General features: G+C 49.9%; 9 protein-coding genes across 9 annotated transcripts; 7 read left to right on the plus strand and 2 right to left on the minus strand.

Annotated features, from left to right (window-relative positions):
* Positions 1–198: 198 nt before the first annotated feature.
* Positions 199–2,173, minus strand: PGRI_044250 (Zn(II)2Cys6 transcription factor domain-containing protein; the record flags this gene model as incomplete). The annotated part of the gene is made up of 2 exons (XM_040792138.1): positions 199–1,502; positions 1,564–2,173. The coding sequence occupies 2 exons, from the start codon at positions 2,171–2,173 to the stop codon at positions 199–201; spliced, it is 1,914 nt and encodes a 637-aa protein (XP_040649194.1).
* Positions 2,174–3,224: 1,051 nt separating this feature from the next.
* PGRI_044260 (U6 snRNA-associated Sm-like protein LSm7) lies at positions 3,225–3,770 on the plus strand (the record flags this gene model as incomplete). The annotated part of the gene is made up of 3 exons (XM_040792139.1): positions 3,225–3,402; positions 3,509–3,580; positions 3,643–3,770. 3 exons carry the CDS (start codon positions 3,225–3,227, stop codon positions 3,768–3,770), a joined length of 378 nt encoding a protein of 125 aa, XP_040649195.1.
* Positions 3,771–4,261: 491 nt separating this feature from the next.
* PGRI_044270 (uncharacterized protein) lies at positions 4,262–8,136 on the minus strand (the record flags this gene model as incomplete). Its single annotated transcript, XM_040792140.1, has 3 exons — positions 4,262–5,206; positions 5,262–7,906; positions 7,983–8,136. 3 exons carry the CDS (start codon positions 8,134–8,136, stop codon positions 4,262–4,264), a joined length of 3,744 nt encoding a protein of 1,247 aa, XP_040649196.1.
* A 661-nt stretch (positions 8,137–8,797) lies between these two features.
* Positions 8,798–11,103, plus strand: PGRI_044280 (CCAAT displacement transcription factor COY1; the record flags this gene model as incomplete). Its single annotated transcript, XM_040792141.1, has 2 exons — positions 8,798–8,927; positions 8,975–11,103. The coding sequence occupies 2 exons, from the start codon at positions 8,798–8,800 to the stop codon at positions 11,101–11,103; spliced, it is 2,259 nt and encodes a 752-aa protein (XP_040649197.1).
* A 1,530-nt stretch (positions 11,104–12,633) lies between these two features.
* PGRI_044290 (uncharacterized protein) lies at positions 12,634–13,442 on the plus strand (the record flags this gene model as incomplete). The annotated part of the gene is made up of 2 exons (XM_040792142.1): positions 12,634–12,897; positions 12,951–13,442. The coding sequence occupies 2 exons, from the start codon at positions 12,634–12,636 to the stop codon at positions 13,440–13,442; spliced, it is 756 nt and encodes a 251-aa protein (XP_040649198.1).
* A 901-nt stretch (positions 13,443–14,343) lies between these two features.
* PGRI_044300 (rRNA 2'-O-methyltransferase fibrillarin family protein) lies at positions 14,344–15,657 on the plus strand (the record flags this gene model as incomplete). Its single annotated transcript, XM_040792143.1, has 4 exons — positions 14,344–14,410; positions 14,536–14,732; positions 14,801–14,986; positions 15,130–15,657. The coding sequence occupies 4 exons, from the start codon at positions 14,344–14,346 to the stop codon at positions 15,655–15,657; spliced, it is 978 nt and encodes a 325-aa protein (XP_040649199.1).
* An 853-nt stretch (positions 15,658–16,510) lies between these two features.
* Positions 16,511–17,479, plus strand: PGRI_044310 (SDR family oxidoreductase; the record flags this gene model as incomplete). Its single annotated transcript, XM_040792144.1, has 1 exon — positions 16,511–17,479. One exon carries the CDS (start codon positions 16,511–16,513, stop codon positions 17,477–17,479), a length of 969 nt encoding a protein of 322 aa, XP_040649200.1.
* Positions 17,480–17,833: 354 nt separating this feature from the next.
* Positions 17,834–19,504, plus strand: PGRI_044320 (mitochondrial processing peptidase; the record flags this gene model as incomplete). The annotated part of the gene is made up of 5 exons (XM_040792145.1): positions 17,834–17,983; positions 18,039–18,164; positions 18,221–18,298; positions 18,356–19,050; positions 19,114–19,504. The coding sequence occupies 5 exons, from the start codon at positions 17,834–17,836 to the stop codon at positions 19,502–19,504; spliced, it is 1,440 nt and encodes a 479-aa protein (XP_040649201.1).
* A 581-nt stretch (positions 19,505–20,085) lies between these two features.
* PGRI_044330 (tRNA (cytosine-C5-)-methyltransferase) lies at positions 20,086–23,921 on the plus strand (the record flags this gene model as incomplete). Its single annotated transcript, XM_040792146.1, has 4 exons — positions 20,086–21,003; positions 21,190–21,380; positions 21,463–23,571; positions 23,636–23,921. The coding sequence occupies 4 exons, from the start codon at positions 20,086–20,088 to the stop codon at positions 23,919–23,921; spliced, it is 3,504 nt and encodes a 1,167-aa protein (XP_040649202.1).
* Between the last annotated feature and the right edge of the window lie 958 nt (positions 23,922–24,879).

Genomic DNA, 24,879 nt, shown 5'->3' on the forward strand with positions numbered 1-24,879 from the left:
CAGACAATACAAGTACCGATTCAACAGTTATATCCGGGGCTGAATATATATCCGGTCCCACACATATATGAGAAATTATAGTTACATTTTGTGAATGTATGAAATCAACGCTAATCAGAGGGATATCTAACAGTACTCCCACGCCACTATGGTAAAACCCCAAAAAACTATACACAAATGGTAAGGCTAATTAATATCTTAAGCATGCACCATACGTCGATCACGATCACGATCAGCTTCTCGCTCACGTTCACGCTCACGATCATAAGTACCTGAAACCGGAGCCGGATTTGGAGCAGGAAGAACTGGGTGTTCACCACGCTCCGCACCACGCTCCCTCTCCTGCACAGCTGCAGCGACACGTGTATGATGATCCACGGTATCCAAAATGGCCTGTCTAAGCCGCTGATTGGCATCGGGGTCCTCATCCTCGACGCGATCCAAGACACGGCCAGGGGCAGGAGGGCGGCCATTATTTTCCGTCTCACTCATTGCCCGTCGCGGGGAATTATCCTTTGAATTAAGCTCCATCGGGACTGTAGATCCAGGAGTCAAGTTCGGGACGGAAGGGGCCGACTCGCGTCGGTGTTGATGTTGATAGTAGTAGGCATGGTGCTCTGGCTCTCGGGGACGCTCACGCTCAGCAGAGATCGGGGGCAGTGGGCCCATACCGAACTGGGTTGGGGTGAGGTTTGCACTGGAGCGGTCATTGTCAACACGCTCGTGGGATACCGTCGATGTCGCCATTCCCGCCCGCATTGCGGTGACTTCCTCTTCTTTGACGTCACGCCAGGAGCACTTCGCGTGTTTCTTGGTGCAACCAACGCAGGCTGTAAGGTTCTTCAGGCAGTCCATATGGAGACGGCGGCAGCGGTCGCAGGGTGGGATTACGCGCTCACCGCGCTGGAGCTCTTCCATGCGAGCTATCATTTCTAGCTTGAAGGGGCCTCCATCATCTTTTTCTTGGTGGATTGATTTTGGCGGTGGGAGGAGGGACGATGGGGTACTTGGGATGGCAACTGGGGTTGCCGTCGTGGGGTTGTAGAGGCTGTAGTCTGCTGGGTCGGAGGCACGGGGCCGAGGGAGTGGTTGAGGATTGACTGGGGTTGCTGTATCGTCATAGCCACGGGCATGACGGTCAGCTGTTGTGAAAAACCTCTTCATCAAGTCTGCGCGCGTGGTTGGGGAAGCACCTTTGATCGACTGCCCGTTGATCATGGTGACATTGTCGGTGTTGGTCTGTGAGAACATGAATTGGGATGATAGAGGGTTCTCCTCGGTATGTTCGCCTTCGGGACGATGAGTGTTGACAGCGACGAAACCAGACGGAGAAGGGTGAGATGATCCATGACCGTTTCCTGGGCCATTACCGTTGGCATCGCGCCATATTTCAGCGACGTTTCGGGATTGCGCATGTAGAGTAGCATCATTCTCTCGGCGGGTGACAATAGCATTGCGGCGATTCTTCAGTCGATGGTTAAGCTGTCTCGCTCGAGCAGAAACTAAACAAACAAGGGTTGTCAGTAAACACCTAAGCTATATATGGATATAGTGATGGCTCACCTTGATCAGCCATTTGAATTATATGATGCAGGTTCTTTTCAAGAATCTCCAGCGCGCCCAGCTCCTTTTCCTCGTCCTCGATGATAGGCTGGGGCGGGATCATCTTCTGCGGCATGCCAGAAGCAATCAAAACGAAATCCTCCTCGCTGATTTCCACGCGACACTGCTTGGTATAGAACTGACAGACGCGCACGCCATTGCGCGACTTTTCGAGGTTGAACTGCTCGGGTTTGTTCTTCGCGAACTCGACCACATCAAGCCAAGTCACCGTAGGTCCATCTTTGCTATGGGATTTCAACACTTGCGGCGGTCCATCGAACAGACGCTCGAAGCGCTTAATCAAGATTGGACCAAGCGGGCATGCGCCCAGATTTCCAGCGATGCTCTCGTGGCGGTGTAGCACCCCGTCGTATTCACCAAGCAGATGAATGATCGCAGGCATGGTATCATCGACGGAGACGAGTGGTAGGTTGTCAGGGTATTGTCGTGCGAGATAATTTATCTGTAGATGGTTCGAATGCGTTTTGGGCACTTTCGACGAGCCATGATCGGCAGTGGGAGACCGAGGCCGTTTATGAGACGACTCCGCCGTTTGGGGGTGGGATTCCATTGTGGGAGATCAATATTCAGGGAAAGAGATTAGGAAGATAAGTCGCAGAGTCAGATAAAAGAATATCGAGATGAACCGGACCGAGAAAAACCGGCAGGTTGACTCCTTTTAAAAGACTCAAGCAACATCCATGAAGAAAAGAGAAAAGCCGTAGGGCTACAGAGGGGACGGAACAGCGGGAGTGGAGAGGGAAAACGTGATCAGGTGTTTTCCGTTGTCCCCGGGAGAATACAAATTGTTATTTTGTTTTTTTAATCTTGTTTTTTTTTTCCCCATTTATAATTAAAGGAAGAGTGTGACAGAAATTCCGATTGCGACTCGCGGATATCTTTAAAGTACCTGGTCACTTCCCAGCGGAGTCCCGCCGGAGGGTTCCGCTGGCCTACGATACGCTGGTTAAAGTGTACAACACACGCCTTACCTACAAAGTCCTGCATATTTAGGCAGAAAGAACTTGAAGTCCAAAAGTCGATCATTCTGTAAAGGTTCATATAAACTATGTATCTGCCGATCAACTCAGTTAAGCCTTGAGGCTTGAGGATGTCTTTGGTTTCGCTGATGCCTGAGCGGACTGAAACATTCCCGGCAGTTCGGAGGAAATTACAACCATCTGGCCTAGGAGGGGAGTACTTGAAAAGAATAGTCAGTATCAATGATATGCCATAGATATCTACATATACAATGTATAAAGTAATTTGAGAATGTCATCCATGGATGTTCCAACATTCAATGTTGAGGTTGAAGATCAAGATACTGGTAATTAACCTGTAAAATACCTCCGAGCGGGATTCCTCGCGGCTACCAAATGCAATATTACAGCTGTAATTGGTAATCCTCATACGAAGGCGGAAATCTGAATTTCATGCCTGAGGCCAACCACTAAAAATCCCTCATACACGCACCCACGTACCCTTCCGCTATTCCCCCCCCCATACACAGACATACGGAGATACCCATCTGTCCACCCGTGTCTATACATCGGATATCTTGCCTCATCTAGTATCCCCCGTCCCATTTTCTCAATCCCTGACTTTCTCTCCAATTTCATACAATGTCTGAACGTGGTTCATTCCGAGGTGGTCGCGGTCGTGGAGGCCGTGGCGGCCAGGGCCAGCAGAAAAGTGGCGGTGGTGGCGGTGCACAGGAGAAGCCCAAAAAGGAAAACATCTTGGATCTCAACAAGTACATGGACAAGGAGGTCCAGGTGAAGTTCAATGGTGGTCGTGAGGGTATGTTGTCATATATCCCTTTTTATTTTTTTTCTTATATACTGCTTTTGGTCTTTTGACGACTTCACATCGCCATATATGAACTATATATGTTAACTCTTAACAGTCACTGGTACTCTCAAGGGTTATGACCAGCTTATGAACCTGGTCCTCGACGATGTTAAGGAGACCATGCGTGGTGAGTTCCAAGTTTCTTACTTAGACATTCCCATGTCTTTACTTGTATACTAACTTCCATAGATGAGGAGGGTAACACCACCACCCGCTCAATGGGTCTGATCGTCGCCCGTGGCACTTTGATCGTACTGATCTCTCCCGCCGACGGCAGCGAGGAGATCCCCAACCCTTTCTTGCAAGCAGAAGAGTAAAAGAAAAAAAGCTCTTTCTAGCTTATCATCTTCTTTCCGGGTTTCATTCCGGGTCTGGATATCATTTCTGGAAATCAACATCTGGGACATCTGGGTCTGGTTGGAATTTCAAAATACTACACACCTAATGTCCCACTGGCTTTCGGCGTGCGCCGGAACATACGCTCATCAGTAGCTACGAAGGGAACGAACGCAATATGATGGTTTCGCTTTTTTTCCTTTTCTGTCGACTTGGAATGTGCATAGGACTGCTACCATTGTGCAGTTCTGTCTTTTGTCTTCTTTTTCTATTCACAGAAGGAGATGATGAAATTGGGGATCGGCTCATGATACATAGCGCCAAAACCAAACTAGAATATAACCAAAAAAATAACAAAGTCAACACGAAAGGTATCCAGGCAAACTGCAAACTACGTAGGTATCATAGATTTAAAAGCCAACATAACATATCCAGATAAGTGTTCTCCTGTACACTCCCCCTACTCACCGATCTACTGGCCCACTTCCCCAGATGTAGGCCCCACCGTATCTCCAAACTCAGAAGAGTCATCAGAAGCATCACCACTAGGGTGATCGGTTGGCAAGGAAACCCGCTGTGGCCCTGCATCCTTCAACCGTCTCACACCATCTGTCTCCTCAACCCAGGGTCCAACTTTCTCCATGCCATCGATATACTCAGCACCAATGCGCAGATTCAAACCCGCGCTAAGAGCACGCTCGATACGGGTCTCGCGAGTCTGCGACACAAGGGTGCGGAAAACGTGCACGAAGAAGCCGCCGAGGATATCAACACTCCAGTCCTCCGGAACAAGATCAAGGACTTCGCGGACATCGAACCATGCCGCGAAGCGCGCCAGGAGATCACTCGTGCGCTCGATGCGGTCTGACAGGTCCTCGATGTGCAGGAACTCGTCGAGCAGGTGACGGAATAGCGTGCACTGTAGGGTGTAATCGGCCAGTTCTGGCAGGTTACCTGTTGAGCAGGAAGAAGAGCTACGCGGGCCGCCGAAGAGACAGTAGCGGATTGCGGAGTCGTAGTCACCTAGCCCGTGTGTGAGGAGACGAAGAGCGGGGCCGTGGTAGCCCTGTAGACCGTCAAGGATAATACATTCTGAGACTAGCTCATTCTGGAATGGCTCGATGCGGGTGAGGACGTTGGGGATTGAGTAGCTGATTCCTGTAGGGAGAGGTTGCGAGGAGAATTGGGAGCTAGAGATTCCACCCAGCAGCTGAAGTAACCGGAGACGAGACTGCCACCAGGGCTTTGCGGGGGTGTTTTCGGTTATGAAGTTAAGATACGTGGGTTTGGGGGCACGCAGGGCTCGATATGTTGAGTAGGACTCGGCCAAAGAAGCTCGTGCTGCGGGGGATGACTCGAGCACGGAGAGTACCGTGTCCAAGTAGTATGAGATCAGGTCATCAGCATATTGCGTGTACTATATTCACAGGTTAGTTAAAATGTCCATGAGCAAAGATAACAGGACGTCTCACATTCTTTGCAAAAACTAGGTGCTCTAGGTAGACCTGAACCGCATTTGGAGCTCGCTCCTTGAGTAAAGCAACAACATCCGCTGGTTCCAGTCTAACACGGCTGGCATTGTCTGCAAATACCTGGGTTCCCAGATTGGGGTTTCGCTCAGCCAGCCAAGAGCCATATTCTTCAACCAGCTGCACGTCCTTGATCTTGACCAAGTACCTGCGCATCTGCGTCTCCACGCCATGGGCGGAGACCTCTCCACCAGCGTCCGTCTCCCCATCGACAATTCGTCGCCAGGTCTTGAGGACGTTTCGAGACATCTTTTGGCTTTGGTACAAACGGCTTAACACATAGAGCCGCTTGTATGTTTCCAGGAGCATCACTGCTCGGTCAAAATTGCCTTTCCAATTGTCGACCAGTCTATTCAACTCAGGACGAATTGGCGACGCTGCCCGCTGATCTCGCGTCAGATAGGCATCTTGTTCCAAGGTCAGGTGCAACAGCGCAGCATCCGTGCTGTCCAAAACATATGCCTCATCGGTGATACTGCCATATCCCCGCTTCTGCTGCCAGGAGAGAAGAAACCGCTTCAACATGTTAAGAACAGGACTACGAGAGGCATCCAATCCAGAGGATTCAACGCCTATCTTTCCGACCTGTTCGATATATTTTTCCGCCATGCTTGCCAGCCCAGCGTGTAGCCATATACCCTGGGGCCCTTGCAAAACCTCACATCGCAACAGAGGAACAAATAGCAATGCCAAACGCGGGTCGAGGTTACCTGCCAGTAGAGCTTTTTCGGTGCCATCGATTGCTGCGGCATTGCAGTCGGCTGGCTGCATAGAAAGTAGGTCTCCATAAAGCATAAGGCTAGCCTTTTGTTTCACATAGCTCAACCCAATGAATTCAGCTTCGGTCTTTGGTTCGGTGTCCTGGATAGAGAGCAGCAGATCCACGATGGCATCTCTACGCAGCACCGTGTGCTCGCCTTCTCCCATCTCCTGAGCTTTCTGTAATGTGCCCTCCAGCTGGACTATCAATGGATTCTGCAGTACGCGCCATATTTGAGATCCAGACCACATCACAAGGCTACTTTGGACCTTGCCCAGTCCATGTGCAAACTTCGCTTCTTCTGCGTCGCGTTGAGCCTCCCAGCCCAGGTTTGCTGAGCCTTCGCTCTTCTTGGATCCATCCGAGTCGGTCAATTCTTGCGGATCGAAGAGCTCTTTCTCTTTTTGGGAGTGCTCGATAGATGCCTGTGTTCTTGAATCCGTTACTGATACATGGGGGGGCAGCGTGGAGTTTTTGAGGCGGACCATCCGCAAGAGCTGCCCTATTTCACTGAGCTCAAGATGGCTAGGGCTGAGGGTATGCCGGAGGCCAACCTGAGTGGATTGTGTCTCTCCAGGGGATGGTATCTCTAACCAGCTCTTAGTCCGCTCAATCTCCCCTGGGTCATCGTCCCAACGTTGGATTTCGAGTCTTGTCCGAGACTTTCCAGCGTCTTCATCTTCGATTACAGCGAGAACAAACTCCTCTCTAGTATCGTCACTGGTCTGGAACGTTTTATCATGCTCGTTTGTATCAATCACAACCGACTTTGGGAATCTGTGGAAGTTAATTGTACCTCGAACAACCTCACCGTCCATGTCGACAAACATTCCCACGCCCGGTTCTGTTTCCTCGGTTCCGGTCACAAGTAGAAACTCGGAGGGTGTTGGGGACACCACATGAGGCTGGAGACGCTTCGAACCTTGCTTTGTTGGCGGAGGTAGAGGGGGCAAGGGCTTCAAGCTGTCGTTGGTGAAAGACTTGTTATCTGGCTCTTGGTCACTAGGGGGCTTGGGGGAGCTCTTCCCCTCTCGTTCCTCTGAGCTTGATCTTCTGGGCTCCCCGGTAGATGTGAAAGGATCGGGTGTGCCTGACGGCGATCTATCTAGCTGGGCCGCTTGTGCCTGTGGTGAGAGCATTCCCACAAAGGTATTCAAACTAGTGCTTCTGCCATGTCCTGAAGTATCACTCGGTGGGGAGGTAGGGTAGGAGGAAGAGGGTGAACGTTTGAGCGGAGTGCGTGGCGCTGGGTTCATATCTTCCACATGCCCCGACTCAAAGACCTCATTCGAAGATGAGATCGGGAAGAGCGGGATCTTTTGTTGGTGTGCCACTTCCAGTAAGGAGTATGAATATGTATCCGCAGCGCACGCGATTGTTCCTCGTCGCGCCGCAGTTAAGCAACCGGGAAACTCGATCTTCTTGATCCGTCGCGCCTCATCCCCAATCTGGACCAGCATGATCCTGTTCTGAACAGCAATCATGATAGTCGGATCCTCGCCTTCCTCCGCATCCCAGTTAAGATCCTGCCCACCGATCCAGCGACAGTGATTGACCTTTGTAGCTCCAAAAGCTGGGCTGAGCTCTGGCAGCATGTAAAACGTAACAGTGCCATTGCAAAGGACGCATGCCTTGTTCACCGAGGACAATACAACTATCTGTCGAACTCCTTCTTGATCACTTCCCGCTGGAGGACTCTGGGAGAATAGGATCGGTAACCGGGATGCCAATATAAAGGTAGGCTCGGCGGCTTCATCTGGGGAAGCTGGCGGGAGGCATACGAAGTGCAAGATCTCAGCTGCAGAGGTGCCGATGTATAGATTTTCATCTGACAGTCATCAATGTTAGTCAACCTGGGGGCCATCGAGCAGGCTGTCCCTACGATCAAAGCAGATAGAGCTTACTCCAGTATTCAACACAGGTGATGTAGACGTCGGAGCTATCCTCGGTCGCTAATGGTACATTCTCGAATAAGGAATGTAACACATAAGGTACAGTGCCTGGCGGACTGATCTTGCGCCTCTTTCGGGGACCAATTCCATCATCTGAAGCCATCATTAGGCTGTAGTTCTAGGCATCTCCCCGCAAGCTTGGAGAGTGACGATGTGAGGGCGGTCAGTAGCCAGGGCCAAAGCTCAGGGGGCCGTAGTTGATGGCGGAAGACAACGGCTGGTATTTGTCTGGCAGAATCTCGTATGATCTGTACCTTGCTAAGGTACAATTATACTATGTAACTATACAGTTTGGTTCTAAAGCTATTCGCCAATACTTGAACTTATCTAAAACTGACCTTTTTTTACTTTATTTTTGATGGTTCCTACCCAAAATCTGGGGCTTCAAACATGATGCTAAACTTGGATATGAAGGCGGCCAGCAAGGCGGTCGTCCCAATCTATAAGCCGTTATCTGCCAAACATTCCACTATTATTGTAAACGGGTGCCTCGGGTCAAATGCTATTATCTTGAAACAACACTCATTATACAGCCTGCATATTCGATGCCAGTAGATGCGGTCTCAATTTTGACGTTTACATGTCACGAATTTGTATCCAACAACTACATATGTCCCAACCCAAAATCGTACTTTGTACACATACAGTCGGAATAATATCGGCCCGCCCGCCGCGTGTCGTCGCGATAACAGATCTCCATCTTTCCCCTTGGTGGACTGCTATTTGATGTGGGGTGACAGTGCAGACGCCTGGGGCTAGGACCGACAATGGATTCATTTGCCATTACAGAGGGTTTGCTTCCTCAGGACCAACATGAGGACCAACCTGAATCACCCATGTCTAGCAAATTGACCGAAGAGACAAACAAGTTCCAACGTGCCATTGCAGCCTGGAGAGGTAATTATTATCTTATGTGTTGCCCGAGTCTTACTAACATATAATAGGCATCGATTTGGCCAATACCATTGCAAAACTCGATACAACCGCTACGGATCTAGTCGAACAACAGCGTGTTGCACTCGTGCAAAGAAAGGACCTGGCGCAGAAGACGAAAGACTACAAGAAGCTAGATGATGAATCTAAGCTCTCAGAATATAAAACACTCCTGAAATCCTATCAGTCCTTTATCGATCTCTTGACCAACCAAGGCAAGACGTCATCGTCTTCATTCTTACAACTATACTCTTCATTATCCGAGGCCCCAGACCCATACCCACTCCTCGAAGCTTCCGTCGACTCCCTTGTCCTGTCCGAAGATACGGTTCCCAAACTGACCTCAGAACGGGACCAATTGCAGAAGTCGGTGGATCGTCTCACCAGGCAACAAGAGGAGACCGAGAAACGCCTACAGGAGGAACGCGCTGCGCGGAAGAAACTAGAGGAAAACCAGGAATCAAGAGCCAAGGAAATCGAAGCATCATGGGAAGCTGTCTTGACAGAAAAAACGAATAACTGGGCGGCAAAGGAGAAGGCTTTGGAAGAGAAAGTGGAAAACCAGGATCGGCTGATCAAGGAGCTTAAAGCAAGCTATGAAGTCTCCCAACGCCTGGGCGAAGGTGAGAACCAGGGTGATGAGAGTGAAGATTCTCGGAGTGGCGCTACAGCAGCTGAGCTGGAGCTTGTTTCTGCCGATTTAGAAAAAACAAGCTTGAGATTGGCTGATGTGGAGGCACGCAATGAGCAACTGCGGCTGGAGCTGGCTCAGGCTGCATCACATGCGTCTGGTCCAATTTCTGTTACGGACGACCCCGATTATCTGCGGCTCCAGTCGGAGAACTCTTCCTTGCTTCGGAAACTAGATGCTGCACGATTTGACAAGGACTCGGAACGGCACACCTGGGAAGCCAAGCTACTTCAATCGGAGCGGGCAGCTTCAAAGGCAGCGGTTGAAAGGGAAGAGTTGCGTGCGCGGTTAGCAAAGGTAGCCGACTACGACGATATCCGCCGAGAGCTGGAGATGATCAGGTCGATTGAATTTGCAGCTGGTGACGATGATGATGCTGGAGACGGTGCTGGCGATGCTGCGGTTGGCGGCAATGGGGAGGAAACGAAATCCAAAGACAAGAACTCGCTAGAACAACTCCTTATGGCCCGGAATAAGAAATTGACGGATGAGCTCACCATTTTGCGAGTGTCGCATCGCGATATCCAAGATCAGCTCGAAGCACTACGAACTGAGCTTTCTAGTTCGAAAGGAGAGCTAGAAAAGTCGCGAACCCTATCAACTACTCTTGAAAATGACCTCCTTCGCGTGCAAGAGGAGGCTACCAACACATTCCCGTCCTCGGCAATGTCTATTGCAGGAACCTACACCTCTAGGTACCCCCACTCTGCCCGTCGGGGTGCGTCATCGCCCACCTCATCCATCATCTCTGGCTTTGACCAGAGTGCCGTGTCTGCAAACACCATGGAATCTATCCGTGCAGGAGAAGCTGTTGGTGGCGGTTCCGGTCTCCTACCTATGATTCAAGCCCAGCGGGATCGCTTCAAGAAGAAGAATGCTGAACTCGAAGAAGAGCTGTCAAAGCTATATGCCACTGTCAAGTCCCTCCGACAGGAAGTTGCATCGCTCCAGAAGGACAACCTGAGTCTCTACGAAAAGACTCGATATGTCTCGACCTACAGTCGTGGCCAGGGTGCCTCCACATCTGCATCATCGTTTGCAAACACCCCCAGCTCAACATCTGTCTATACCTCTGCCGACACGCCTTCAGGTCTGTCCCTCGACCGATACCAGAATGCCTACGAGGCTCGAATCTCACCATTTGCCGCCTTCCGTGGCCGTGAATCAACACGTGCATATAAACGCATGAGCCTACCAGAGCGGATCGTATTCTCTCTCACTCGAGTTATTCTTGCCAATCGGACGAGTCGGAATTTGTTCGCTGGCTACTGCTTCGCACTGCATCTTCTACTTTTCACTGTGCTCTACATGATGAGCACAACGGAGATTGAGAAGCATAGCGCTATGGCCGCCGTTGGTAGCGCAGCTGCATATGGTAGTGGAGGCGGGAGCACGGGGAGTGGGGGTCAGCTGCACGGTGATGACTGGCAGCAAGAAGGTTTCAACTAATGTTTTGTCTGATGTTTACACAGCGAAGAGCTCCGGAGTTCTTATTTTATCTTTTTTTTTTCTCATGATAATAGTGGCGTTTGGGGTTCAGTTGTACTATTCTTGGATGTGGGTCTGCATCGTGTAAATTTGACTAGCAAATATGTGTCTGTGACTAGCAGTGAGATGTAGATTTTGGGCCTTTCCAGGGCGAAGTCCTATAGGCATATGTCCGAGAGATAGCCCTACCTTTACATCTTCCAATGCTATAAGACTTCTACTTGACCTTGGTTTATTTCAAGCTGGTTCTATTAGATATTGAGAGCATGTTTATTTGAAAAATAAATAAATAAATAAATAAAATGTCGAAGTAAAAAAAAAAAAGAGTAGGCCCAGGTTGCACGCGGAGCAATAAGCTTAACACCCGGGCTTCTTGTACGAGGGGAAGGTAGTATATTTGGGAAGACACATAGCATGCTCTATCACATTCTCTTACCAATTTCTATTTTTGGTGAAATCCAAGTTCTCCGTTCCTTTTAGATTGATGTGCATGTCGGAGAATTATACTCCGTCAGATATATATAAATCTGACCAGTGGATTTCGCAAGTCAAACCCAGACAAAAATGCCGACAGTCGATAAAGAAAAAAGGTCAGCAGTCATAGTAGGTTTGAGCTACAATAATCACCAAGTGGTCAGAGCAACTTTCTGTGTAAGATGGCGTTGTCTAGGCGCTAAGTGCGTTGCAACGGTGGAAAATACGGCCAAACCCCGCCATGTCAGCCTCCGCATTACCCGTGGACCTGACAAGATTGTAAATTTGAAATCGCATTGAATTTAATAGAGAACTTGAAGCTTTGATAAGTACCGGGGGCCCATGTAGTTAATGCCTGCAATTTCCCCGAGTTCTGCACAACTAGGATTAGGACCAGTGCATCGGACACTAGCCTATACAGGTAATTCCGCATATCCAACCGCCCAAGACACATGGCAATATTCTTCAGTCAGATTTATTAATAGAATCGGGGAATTTATAGAACTAATCATATTGGCTCGGTTCAAGCTCCTACAATTAAACCGCCAAGGGAATACCCCGTTGTTTTGCTTAGCGCGTTGCTATCTCCATTTAGTCAAAGTTGTTTGCAACTGTCGACAAATCAAAAGACAGAAAGGTTGGAAGGGTCAGCAATGGGCGCGTTCATCTACCAATAAGAGCCTGTGGTCGAGCTTTAATCCCTGCTAGTACCTGCAGGTTGCATCGATCGGTCTGTTAATAGCCACAGTATTGTTTCGAGTCGGACCTGTGTTACTATCTTTGATATACGGATGAATTGTAAGATGATTGCATTTAACACATCTATATCCGCCCCTCGGGCTGGCCAATTTACCATATCAATATCTCCCCTATCATTCCTTTCTTCTACACGCTTACCTCCCTTTTTCATACCCAACTTGAATCAAAGGCTTGCTGGACAATCCTTGATTGATTAAAAAACGTCACCGCCATTGACCATCCCTCTACCCCTCTGCTTAATAGCATAAGTACACAGCAATGCGTTTTGCTCCTCTCATCATCTGCCTGGCGGCAATATCGCTTGCTGCCCCAACACATTTCCTCGACGGTGCATATGACTGGACAGATGAACTGGCAGAATTCTATGGAAAAGTGAGCGAGTACATCAATTCTGCAAAACACAACACTAGAGGGCCGCATGTGTGCGATACCTCCAAGATTGCTATGCCTTCCTATGCTTCTGGAATGGCCAGCCCGTCAGGTCTAAAGCCAAGATACGTTGCACTTGGACGGGGAACCCAGGTATGGCAAACATTTGCTCTCTTGTTGAATTACGTTGCTCATTATAAACCTAGAACTATACATGTGCGGACTCCACTTCCAGATCAAAACCCGAGGCGGTAGGAGCTGTCGCAAGACTCTACAATGCCACATGCATTGCAGCCAACTACCCCGATCTCCTGGAAAGGGTCCCCAACCTTGCCTACAAAATTCCCCTACCAACCAATGAATATGCCTCGTTCCCTCCCGCCAACATCGAATTGATGGGGCACCATTTCTTCTCGGAAACAACCCCCGAGTTCAACTTGAACCTCACACCCGAAAAACAGAATGGCATTGTCATGACAAAGAAGGGAGGTGCAATTGATGCACCCTCAGGTGCAGCTTCGGGGAAGTACGGTGCCGTCCCTTGGCTCTACCTCCTTACTACCGATGGCACAGTAGGCAACTACAAGAGTGTCTATCGGGTCAACACTGCCGCTGGGTCGCCGCCAAAGACCTGCAAGAATATGCCGCCCGCTTTTGAAATACAATATGCTGCAAACTACTACTTCTTTGGGGAGTAGTTCAATTCTTTTTTTGTTATGTTTGTATATAGTTACAGAAATGGGACTTCGATTGGAGGGTATGCTTTTATATTTGCGGGGCAGGCTCTGTTTTATTTTGTTATTCTATTACTTTATTTTATGACCGATCATGATCTGGTATAACTAAGGGTCAACTGTCCCCGAAATCTTTATTTTTCATCAACCATATTGTTCTATCCCATCCACTACATTTGGTAGATAGAAACTGACTACCAAAAAAGACCATCACAACCCCGCATAGTCTTGTATAGCTTTTTATGGCTAGACTTTGAGGGAACAATGAAGTAATGCATCAACTACAAGGTACGTATGTAAGTTCCTTTGGGTAGGTAGTCTTCTCCATCACATGTCTTTAAGATATCTCCTTCCCTTGTCAGCGACAAAATAAGGGAAAACCTTAATTTTCGCAAAACACCTTTCTATATCCTTAAGTATATTATAACCTTTGGTCTTTGCCATTCTCAATTGCTTCATGTTTCTTTCATTCAACAATACAGGGCTTAATGAACCACGTGACGAACATGGAGGAGGCAATACACGTGATGCGCTCAGTTGGATGAAGCGCTAAACCCGAAACAACCTAGCGCCGTTCTGATTTTCTGAAAGATCCCAAAGGCGCAAAAAAAATCTCGACCGCATCAACGAGCAGCTTCGGTACCGATCCGCATCCGACAGATAGTCAGCGGCCAATTCTGTTTGAAGTGCTTGATCCAACTATCTCAGATACGTTGTCATTTTTTCGTCCATCTTTATCGACTCTTTCGGAACTTTTATTCCAATTTTCAACTACTCGGTTTAAGCACTCGGAAACGACAGCTTAACCTTCCTCCCCCCATTTGACTCTTTTCACAACCGAGTCTTATCTCTCAAAACATATACAATGTCTTTCGCTCCTCGTGGACGTGGTGGATTTGGTGGTGACCGCGGTGGCCGTGGTGGTGGTCGAGGTTTGTTCAATCCAGTCCTTCCGAAGCAACAAGGTCAAAAGTCTCGCTGGTGATTCTACCGCACCAATGGCGATGATTCTCTTCCTTGTTGCGATATTACAGTTCATATAGCTGACTTTACAAAGGTGGCTTCGGTGACCGTGGTGGCCGTGGAGGCCGCGGCGGATTCGGCGGTCGTGGAGGTGGCCGTGGTGGATTTGGTGACCGTGGTGGCCGTGGTGGTGGCCGCGGTGCTCCCCGTGGTGGCCGTGGTGCTCCCCGTGGTGGCCGTGGTGCTCCTCGCGGTGGCGGCGGTGCTCGTGGTGGTGCCAAGGTTGTCATTGTAAGTGTTGAAAATTACCATGATCATTGATATCAGTAACTGACAGATTTTTTTTCCCTTGCAAACAGGAGCCTCACCGTCACGCCGGTATCTTTGTCGCTCGCGGCGGCAAGGAGGACATGCTTGTGACGAAAAACCTTACCCCCGGAACCGCTGTCTACGGCGAGAAGCGTATCTCCGTCGAGGGTGCCCCCGCTGAGGATGGTGCTGTTACCAAGAACGAGTACCGTGTCTGGAACCCCTTCCGTTCTAAGGTAAATATTTCCTTCTCCTGGTCTAAACGGACATGGCATTGTTGTCAATTTTATCGAATTTTTCTCGGAATTCTTTGATATTGGCCTGATAGCCAAAGACCGCCTGTTGCTTAGTTCTTGTTCTAACATCTTTTCTTTTCTAGTTGGCTGCTGGTGTGTTGGGTGGTCTTGATGACATCTACATGAAGCCCGGCTCCAAGGTTCTCTACATTGGTGCTGCCTCCGGTACCTCCGTCTCTCACGTCGCTGATATTGTCGGACCCACTGGTAACGTCTACGCCGTCGAGTTCTCTCACCGTTCCGGCCGTGATCTGATCGGCATGGCCACTCACCGTACCAACGTCATCCCCATCGTCGAGGATGCCCGTCACCCTCTCCGTTACCGTATGCTCGTGCCCATGGTCGATGTCATCTTTGCCGATGTTGCCCAGCCCGATCAGGCCCGTATTGTCGGATTGAACGCCCACATGTTCCTCAAGGCTGAGGGTGGTGTCATTGTCTCCATCAAGGCCAACTGTATTGACAGCACAGCCAAGCCCGAGGTTGTGTTCGCCAAGGAGGTCCAGAAGATGCGCGAGGAGAAGATTAAGCCCAAGGAGCAGCTGACTCTCGAGCCTTTCGAGCGTGATCACTGCATTGTCGCTGGTATCTACAAGCGTACTGCCGCATAAAGGTCTTAATCTCTGGTCATGTCCATTCCCTTTTGATGTTCCCCTCGGCGTCTCGTGTTCTGTGATGTATCGAATGTTTTCCACCTTTCTTGTGACAGGTCTTTCCGCCTATGTACTTTTGGCTGCGTCTTAAAATCTAGTTTTCCTTTTCGATGAATTTTACACGCTGGAATGTGTCATACTGGGTATCTTGATCTGAGGTGATGAGATAGCTCTGGTTAGCGTATGATATCCGTACCTAGGTAGCAACCAGTGGCCAATACAAGCGATTTAGTCTTGTCAATATTTCGTCGGCAACATTTAAGCTATCATTTTAGATCTAGCGTCCAGTCTTGGGAGGGTTCCAAGCTTGTTCTGCTGTCGTCGGTCGACAGATGCCTAGTAGAACATGTGACATAGACTCAAGAAACCCCCACAAAAGAAGCATTATATTGCTAATTATTGCTATCATCTAAAAATGAAAAAGGTCTCGCACATATTTCACTAGGCCATCTCGCTGTCCCAATCCCATTCTCGGACTTGTGCCGGGCCTCCCGGTAATCGGATTTCTCACCGAGGCTTGCACCAAGAAATGGCTCGGAATTGATGCGCGAGACTCAGATCAAGTGATGATGTTCATCGGATATAGTAACACCATTGGCTGATGGGGGAATTATCATGACAGAGCGAGCGTGGGGGGAGAGACGAAGTCCGCTTCAACCCCGCAAGGTGTGTTACTATATAATGGTAACACATCCATTTTCCGTTCGTAGTTGACATATACTTCAAATTCATTGCACCACCCTCTTCCCAATAACTAGATTAATCCTATCAATTGACCTCATTGCCCAATCTACGTTTTCACATACCCATCATGTCCATTCTCATCACCGGTGCGGGGGGTTATGTCGGCCAGGAACTGGCGGCTTCCCTCCTCGAAAGAACACCGGCCACGACAACCGTGACAATCACCGATATCGTTGAGCCCGAAGTCCCAGAGTCCGCTGCACAGTACGCAAGTCGTCTGAGCTGTGTCAAGGCAGATCTCACCTCCACCAAAGAGGTTGACGAACTGATCAGTGCAGCTCGTCCCTATGAGACAGTCTACATTCTTCACGGCATCATGTCCGGAGGCTCCGAGGCCAACTTCGAGCTGGGAATACGCGTCAACCTCGACGCAACACGATACATTCTGGACCGGCTACGCGCGACCATGCCCGGAGCAAAGGTGGTCTTCACATCATCACTGGCAGTCTACGGCCCTGCGCCGGCAGGATTCGTCATTGATGAAACAAACTTCCCACCTGTGCCATCTTCCTCATACGGATCACAGAAACTCATCATTGAGACACTGCTGAACGACTACTCGCGCCGCGGATTCCTGGATGGCCGGTGCGTGCGTCTGCCGACGGTGACAGTGAGAGCTGGCAAGCCCACTCAGGCTGCCAGCAGTTTTGCTAGTGATATCATCCGTGAGCCCTTCCACGGCAAGAAGGCTATTCTGCCTGTGGCTAGGGAAACGGAGATGTGGATTTGCTCGCCGCACACTGTTATCAAGAACTTGATCCACGCGCGAGACGTGCCCAAAGAGGCATTTGGAGAGTCAAGGTCTGTTAATCTTCCTGGGTTGAAGGTCAGTATTCAGCAGATGTTGGATGCTTTGCTGGAAGTTGGTGGTAAAGAGCGTCGGGATCTCGTGGAGGAGAAGTATGATGCTGCTACCGACAAAATTGTGCAATCATGGACTCCTCGATTTGACACTGCTCGTGCTTTCAAGTTGGGTTTTGCAGCGGATATTTCGATGGAAGAGAACATTAGACAGTTTGCAAGCAAGTTTGTATGAGAAGGGCATGTAGCCAATCAATAAGCACGAAATTGGATGACCGAAATTGAATGATCGGAAAACAAGGCGTGTCGGGATACCTCAGCATCAAACAAATCGTATTTTTATATCGTAAATATCGATCTAGACAATATACTGAGCCATTTAGACTGTATTCTAGCCCACATCACGAATCAAGGCAGAGTAAGGAAGTATTCGGGATGTCAAGGGCGGTTTGGAAAAGCGGGTTATGTAATTGGCTGAGCTGGGCGAACAATTTCAGACTTCGGAACCTCAACCTCAGGGTGTCTCCATCAGCTCTTTTCTCCATCTCTCCCCTTTTCCCCCTCCCTCCACCTATACAAGTCGTTCTCAATGGCTTCTCGGCGCCTTGCTTTCAACCTAAACCAGGCTCTCCGCACTCGTGCGGCCCTGAAGTCCATCCAGCCCGTGAAGCGTGGCTTTGCGTCGCCGGTTGCGTTGCCGTCCACCACCCAGTCCACCACTCTCTCCAACGGATTCACGGTACGACCAAGCAACTCATCTCAATGGCATCGCAATTTCGCTAATTCCCTTTTAGATCGCCACTGATCACTCGCCATGGGCCCAAACCTCGACGGTCGGCGTGTGGATCGATGCCGGTAGCCGGGCAGAGACTGACAAGACCAACGGAACTGCACACTTCCTTGAGCACCTTGCCTTCAAGGTTCGACCGCACAACCCCCAAGCTACGAAGCGCTTTTATCTGATGAATATGACTAGGGCACCAACAAGCGCTCCCAGCACCAATTGGAGCTTGAGATCGAGAACATGGGCGCTCACCTCAACGCCTACACTTCGGTACGACCCGGGAAACCACCCAACATCTACCAAACAGAATACTGATCGCGACTATAGAGGGAAAACACTGTCTACTACGCTAAGGCCTTTAACAACGATGTCCCCAAGGCCGTCGACATTCTCGCCGATATCCTTCAGAACTCCAAGCTCGAGGCTGGTGCCATTGAGCGTGAGCGTGATGTGATCCTCCGTGAGCAGGAGGAGGTTGACAAGCAGCTCGAGGAGGTTGTCTTCGACCACCTTCACGCCACCGCTTACCAGGGTCAGCCCCTTGGCCGCACCATCCTCGGCCCCAAGGAGAACATCCAGACCATCACCCGGGACAACCTGACCGACTACATCAAGACCAACTACACTGCTGACCGCATGGTCCTCGTCGGTGCTGGTGGCATTCCCCACGAGCAGCTCGTCAGACTCGCTGAGGAGCACTTCGGTGGCCTCCCCAGCAAGGCTCCTACCTCTGCTGCCCTGGCCCTCACTGCCGAGCAGAAGCGCACCCCCGAGTTCATCGGCTCCGAGGTCCGTCTCCGCGACGACACCATCCCCTCCGCTCACATCGCTCTCGCCGTCGAGGGTGTCAGCTGGAAGGATGATGACTACTTCACCGCTCTGGTCACCCAGGCCATCGTCGGTAACTGGGACCGTGCCATGGGCCAGTCGCCCTTCCTCGGCAGCAAGCTCAGCTCCCACGTCAGCCACCACAACCTCGCCAACAGCTTCATGAGCTTCTCCACCAGCTACAGCGACACTGGGTAAGTTCTTATTATTGCGGATAATATTTTTGTTTAATTGAAAAGATGCTGACTTGATATTAGTCTCTGGGGTATCTACCTTGTCAGCGAGAACCTCACTCAGCTTGATGACCTGGTCCACTTCACTCTCCGCGAGTGGTCTCGCCTGTGCAACAACGTCTCCTCCGCCGAGGTTGAGCGTGCTAAGGCCCAGCTTAAGGCTTCCATCCTCTTGTCTCTCGATGGCACCACCGCTGTCGCTGAGGATATCGGCCGCCAGATCATCACCACTGGCCGTCGCCTGACCGCCGAGGATATTGAGCGTACTGTCAGCCAGATCACCGAGAAGGACGTCATGGACTTCGCTACCCGCAAGTTGTGGGATCAGGACCTCGCCATGAGCGCTGTCGGCAGCATCGAGGGTATCCTCGACTACCAGCGCATTCGTGGAGACATGTCCCGCATGATCTCTTAAGTTGCTTTAGAGTGTGATCGCGTGTGAAGATAGCTGCTGAATTCTCCAGGAAAACTGGGTCTTTGGTAGCTTTGATTTGAATGTACTATCAATCATTGCCTTGGGCTGTTAGATCCCAAATTCGTGTGTGAAATAGCAATTAATGGTTTGCCATAGTAGACTATATAGTTTGCTGCGTTTGCAGCAAACATACCAATTATCTCCTTTGTTCGTTTTATATCTTCCAGTGTTGGTTGTTTGTATTGTCGTTGCCATCGTACTTGCCTCTGCCGCCTTGCTTGTCATCATTTGCCAACTCCTGTTCTCCAACACAACCACAAGTCCTTCTGTTTCCATCTCACGGTTCTTCGAATTGATCATTCGCCGCTCGCTTGCAAGTCCTAAATCCTTAGTACCCTATTTAGGTACTTTGCTCTAAGCACCTTACTCTCACGATTGATATCTAGTCTGACTCGGGTCAATTCGTAACCTCTTGTATGTGGTCTTAATCTTCTCATTTGCTGATCATTTTGCATCATTGCTTTTCCTTACTTCATTCTTCTAACTGAGATTGATATTTTAGTGACTGAGCTTCTCTCATCATGGCGCAATTCGCTACGCTGCCAGCTGAGTTGCGTCAGATGATTTGGGAGTTTGCACTTCCAGCGCGAGTTGTTGAGATTGGAGAACCGTGCGATCCAGATATCATACCAGAGGAAGACCTCAGAAAAGCATGGATCCTGAACAGAAAGCATACAGCTATTGCTCATGTCTGTTGGGAATCCCGCCAAATTGCTTTGGCCAGATCCAAGCCTCCCAAGGGTGTTACTATTCCACCGGACTGCATGACAGACATTCGATGGTGGTGGAATTCTACCGACATTGTTCACTTTAATGCCCCCCCTGAGGTGATCGAAGCCAGACAAAGATGCAGGCTGGTAGATAACCTGCTCGACTTGGAGAAAGTTCCTATTCTGAGCAAAAAGGTCTCTATCAGTGCGGACGTCGTTCACCCTTTCCTGCGGTTCCGTAATAGGTCCGATATGCCAAAGTCCTTGATATGGGAAGTACTTTGCTCAATGGAGACATGCATTATCGCCCTACACACTGTCTGTATTCGAGCCACCAACGAGCAAGCTCGGGAGCTGGGCCTCTTTGGCAACGGCGACGAGCCAGCACAGCTGATCGACCCATTTGATAAGACAGCTATCCAGCGATTCAGACAGCTCTGGAACAACACAAAACAAGAGGTATCTTCAGTCAAGTTCTTCGACACAGTCGATACCGGAAGATTCACCTTTCGAGTGGAAAGGTGGCTCGCGGAGATGTCAGCGGAGTACATCGATTTCAAATGGACCGATCCACCGTTCCCAACTCCAGCAGGACCGCGGAATATAACTGCATTACTTCGTCGGTACCCAGATCAGAGACACAGCCCCGATGCCAAACAATATCTTGTTGAATTCCCCACTCTGGAGCTGAGAATCATGTTTCGACTCTGCCCGCCTGCAGTCAATCAGGTGATTACATAACCATCCCGCATTTGATCGGGAGATTTTTTGAAGGCGATTTTGTTTGAAGTACACTTTCCCATAATTCTTACCACATCATAACAATGGGTAAACGTGGCGGAAAAAAGGTAAATTTGCCTTTCATATGTGCTATAAGAGGTGTTTGTTGTACTGACCGTGTCTCCTTTCTTCCAGGGTGGTAAAGGTCGCGGCGGTGGCGGCGCAGGCCGTACGCGCTCTCAATGGCAAGATATCACCAGAGAGAACGAGAAGTTTGAACGTTACTACAATGAGCCAGAGTTTCTTCCGGAGGAAGAAAAGGAGCTTTTCTGGGCTACCATGCGCAAGGATCTCCCCAACAGTTTCCGTTTCACCGGTTCTCGAGGGTAAGTCACAACTGGGCCATTTTTTGCGATTCGCGCCTCGGGTGGTTTCAAGTGATGCTGACTATTGTCTGACTTCTATTAGACATGCGCTGGCAGTTCAGCAGCGTCTTAAGGACCACCACATTCCTGAAATCACTTCTATCAAGTACGAGAACGAATTCGTCGAGCCCCCGCGCCCAGTTTCCTGGTACCCAGATCAGCTCGCTTGGTCCATGACCACTCCTAAGAATGTCATCCGTCGCTTTGCACCTTTTGCCTCGTTCCAGAAGTTCCTTGTCGCCGAGACCGACGTCGGAAACATCAGCCGCCAAGAGGTTGTCAGCATGATTCCTCCTCTTCTCATCGACGCTAGACCTGGAATGACTGTGTTGGATATGTGCGCTGCGCCGGGCAGCAAGTCCGCGCAACTCATGGAGCTGCTTCACGCAGGTGAAGAAGATGCCATTGCACAAGTCACTGAACAGATCAAGAACGGCACTGCTGGACCCGAACCTCTCGGTCCTGAAGGACTGAACGACGACGGCCGAAGCACCGGCCTGCTGATTGCCAACGATGCAGACTACAAACGCGCACACATGCTTATTCACCAGATGAAGCGCCTGAGCTCGCCCAACCTGATCGTTACCAACCACGATGCCACGATGTTCCCCTCCATCAAATTGCCTCCTCTGCCCACTACCGATGGCAGCAAACCCAAGAACAGATACTTGAAGTTTGACCGCATCTTGGCAGACGTTCCTTGCTCTGGCGATGGTACTGCACGCAAGAATGTCGGTGTCTGGAAGGACTGGACTCCTGGTAATGCTTTGGGACTTTACAGCACCCAGTCTCGAATCCTGGTTCGCGCCCTGCAAATGTTGAAGGTCGGCGGACGGGTCGTCTACTCAACCTGCAGTCTGAACCCCGTGGAGAACGAGGCTGTCATTGCCTCTGCAATTGAACGCTGCGGTGGCGCTGCCAACGTTAAGATCATCGATTGCAGCCAGGAGCTGCCCGGCCTCAAGAGATCTGCTGGTCTGAAAACCTGGAAAGTGATGGACCGAGAGGGCCGCATGTGGAACAACTGGCAGGAGATCGAGGAGCACCGAAACCAGGAGGGCATCAATGGTCTTGCCAGACTTGCAGAGGGCATGTTCGCCCCGACAGGCGAGACTGCCAACCTGCCCCTTGACCGATGCATGCGTGTATACCCTCACCAGCAAGACACTGGAGGTTTCTTCATCACAGTTCTCGAGAAGACATCCGAAATCAAGGCTAAGCCGGAGAGCAGTAACGTTATCCCCAAGGCTTCCGTCGCAGCTCTCGCCGCGGAGCTTGATTCCAAGAAGAACGAGGTAGACGGAAAGCCTCTGGAGAAGCTCGAGTCATTGGATGAATTGGTTACTCCCGATGAAGCCGCTGAGAAGGAGCTTGCAAAGAATGCTACTGTTGCCGAGTCCTCCCACCAGCTTCCGTACTCTGCTACTCTTGATGCATCAATTCCTGTCTCTCTCCCGAAGCGGGATGCAGATGACCTTGAAGAGGCAGTTCCTGCTAAGAGGACTAAACTCGACGATGGTAGCGAAGTGCTTGTCGGTGACCGTCCCGTCCACGTTCCAGCGCCTGCAGTGGGAACTGGCATTGACACGACTGGCAACAGCACACCTGCTGCACCCGCGGCTACTACGCAATCTTTCAAGAAGAAGGGCCCTCGTCAAGAGGAGCCGTTCAAGTACCTTGATCCCAACCACGAGGAGCTTCTTCCCATCTATGAATTCTACAAGTTGTCGGATCGATTCCCCCGTGACCGCTTCATGGTCCGTAATGCCGAAGGTCTCCCAACCCGCACAATTTACTACACCAGTGCCCTGGGCCGTGACATTCTCACCTGCAATGAAGGCCAGGGCATGAAGTTCGTCCATTGTGGCGTAAAGATGTTCGTTAAGCAGGATGCACAGCGTGAGAACGTCTGCAGATGGCGTGTTCAGACTGATGGCCTGAAAATCATCGAGCCTTGGCTGGGCCCTGAACGGTCCGTCGTCCTGACCAAGAGGGAGACTATGCGTCGTCTTCTTGTGGAAATGTTCCCCAAGATCAATGACGATGAGGATGGCTGGAAGTCCCTAGGCGAGATTGGCGAGCAAGTCAAGGATATCCCCATGGGGTGCAGTATTCTTCGCGTTCAAGCGACCGGCAAAGAAGATGGTCTTCCGTGAGTTTTTGCCCCTTTAATATTCTTTCGAATGATATTTGCATCTTACTAACATAACCCATAGTGAGGCCATGGTTCTGCCCTTGTGGCGATCTCTCCATTCTCTGAACCTTATGCTTCCCAAGGAAGAGCGTCGTGCCATGTTGCTGCGTATTTTCAACGACTCCACCCCTCTGGTCAACACCACACAGAAGAAAGGTGGTAAGACTGAGTCGACCGCTGAGGCTGAGGAGGTTGCACTGATGGAGGAGAACGCCGAGGTTGGACAGGAAGCCCAGGACGATGTGGATGAGCGTGAGACATACACCAAGGATGGAGATGAGGAGGATCGCTTCAACACTACTGTTTAAAAGGTTCTACGTTTACATGCTCCTATCATAGAGATCTATGCTGTATCAAAACCCAACATCATGAATTCTGTATCTTTTTTTTTTTTGTCCCTTTGTATGTTGTAAACGGCCTATCCGAGTTATTTTTGCCTTTCTAACTCGCTCTCCTGGCGGGGAGCCATTCTCGGCTCCTTTGTTGACCGTTCTGCGTTCCAGTTGCTCTGCAATTGTCGCCCGCTGGAAGTCGTTGTAAGCCCCAGAGCCTTCATTGATGTATCCCTGATGAATTAGCAAGTGTCGCATAGTCATAATTTCCGCCATGTCTCTTGCTTCCCTTAGGTCGTCAGAGATAGTCGAATTTAGGGTGAGGCATATCTCCTCTCCTACATGTCCAGATATACTCTTTCCAGTTGGGAGAATAGCCTAGGTTCTCCAATCGGAGGACATTGATGAATGATCGCGGAACCTGAATGTGAATAATGCAGGTTATCGGCTGCAGGGCTTCTCCTTTCTGCGAATTTGCGATACCCTTCAACCATTTCCTTTTCTGGAGTCCAGTATTGCGCATTAAAATCGCAGTTAAAGTCTCTACCAGAGTATGTGCTGAGTGGCGTTAGATTGGCTCTCCCATCACTCTCAATGATATCACCCGATAGCCATAATTAGTTTCAACGAGATCTTGTGCCCGGTAAGTGAGAGATATGTGAGAATCTTGGGTCCGTGATTGCTTCTTGAATCTGACGAGTAAGACCAACATGAGCGAGCGCTTCTTGATGGTCCATATTATCGTATTGTTGTCGATTAAGAAAGGCAAGATGCGCGGAGACATATGTCATTAGGTCGTCGGGATTTCGATGTGGATTGGGACGGCCGAAATATCGGCCATACATCAGCCTAGCAACATCTGGTACTCGGTCACCACTGTGGCCGGCTGAAAACAATTCCCTTAACAGGACCAAAAAAAACTACTTTTAAAATA

This window comes from Penicillium griseofulvum (assembly GCF_001561935.1).
Source record: "Penicillium griseofulvum strain PG3 chromosome Unknown contig_90, whole genome shotgun sequence".
In the NCBI taxonomy this organism is placed as follows: Eukaryota; Fungi; Ascomycota; class Eurotiomycetes; order Eurotiales; family Aspergillaceae; genus Penicillium; species Penicillium griseofulvum.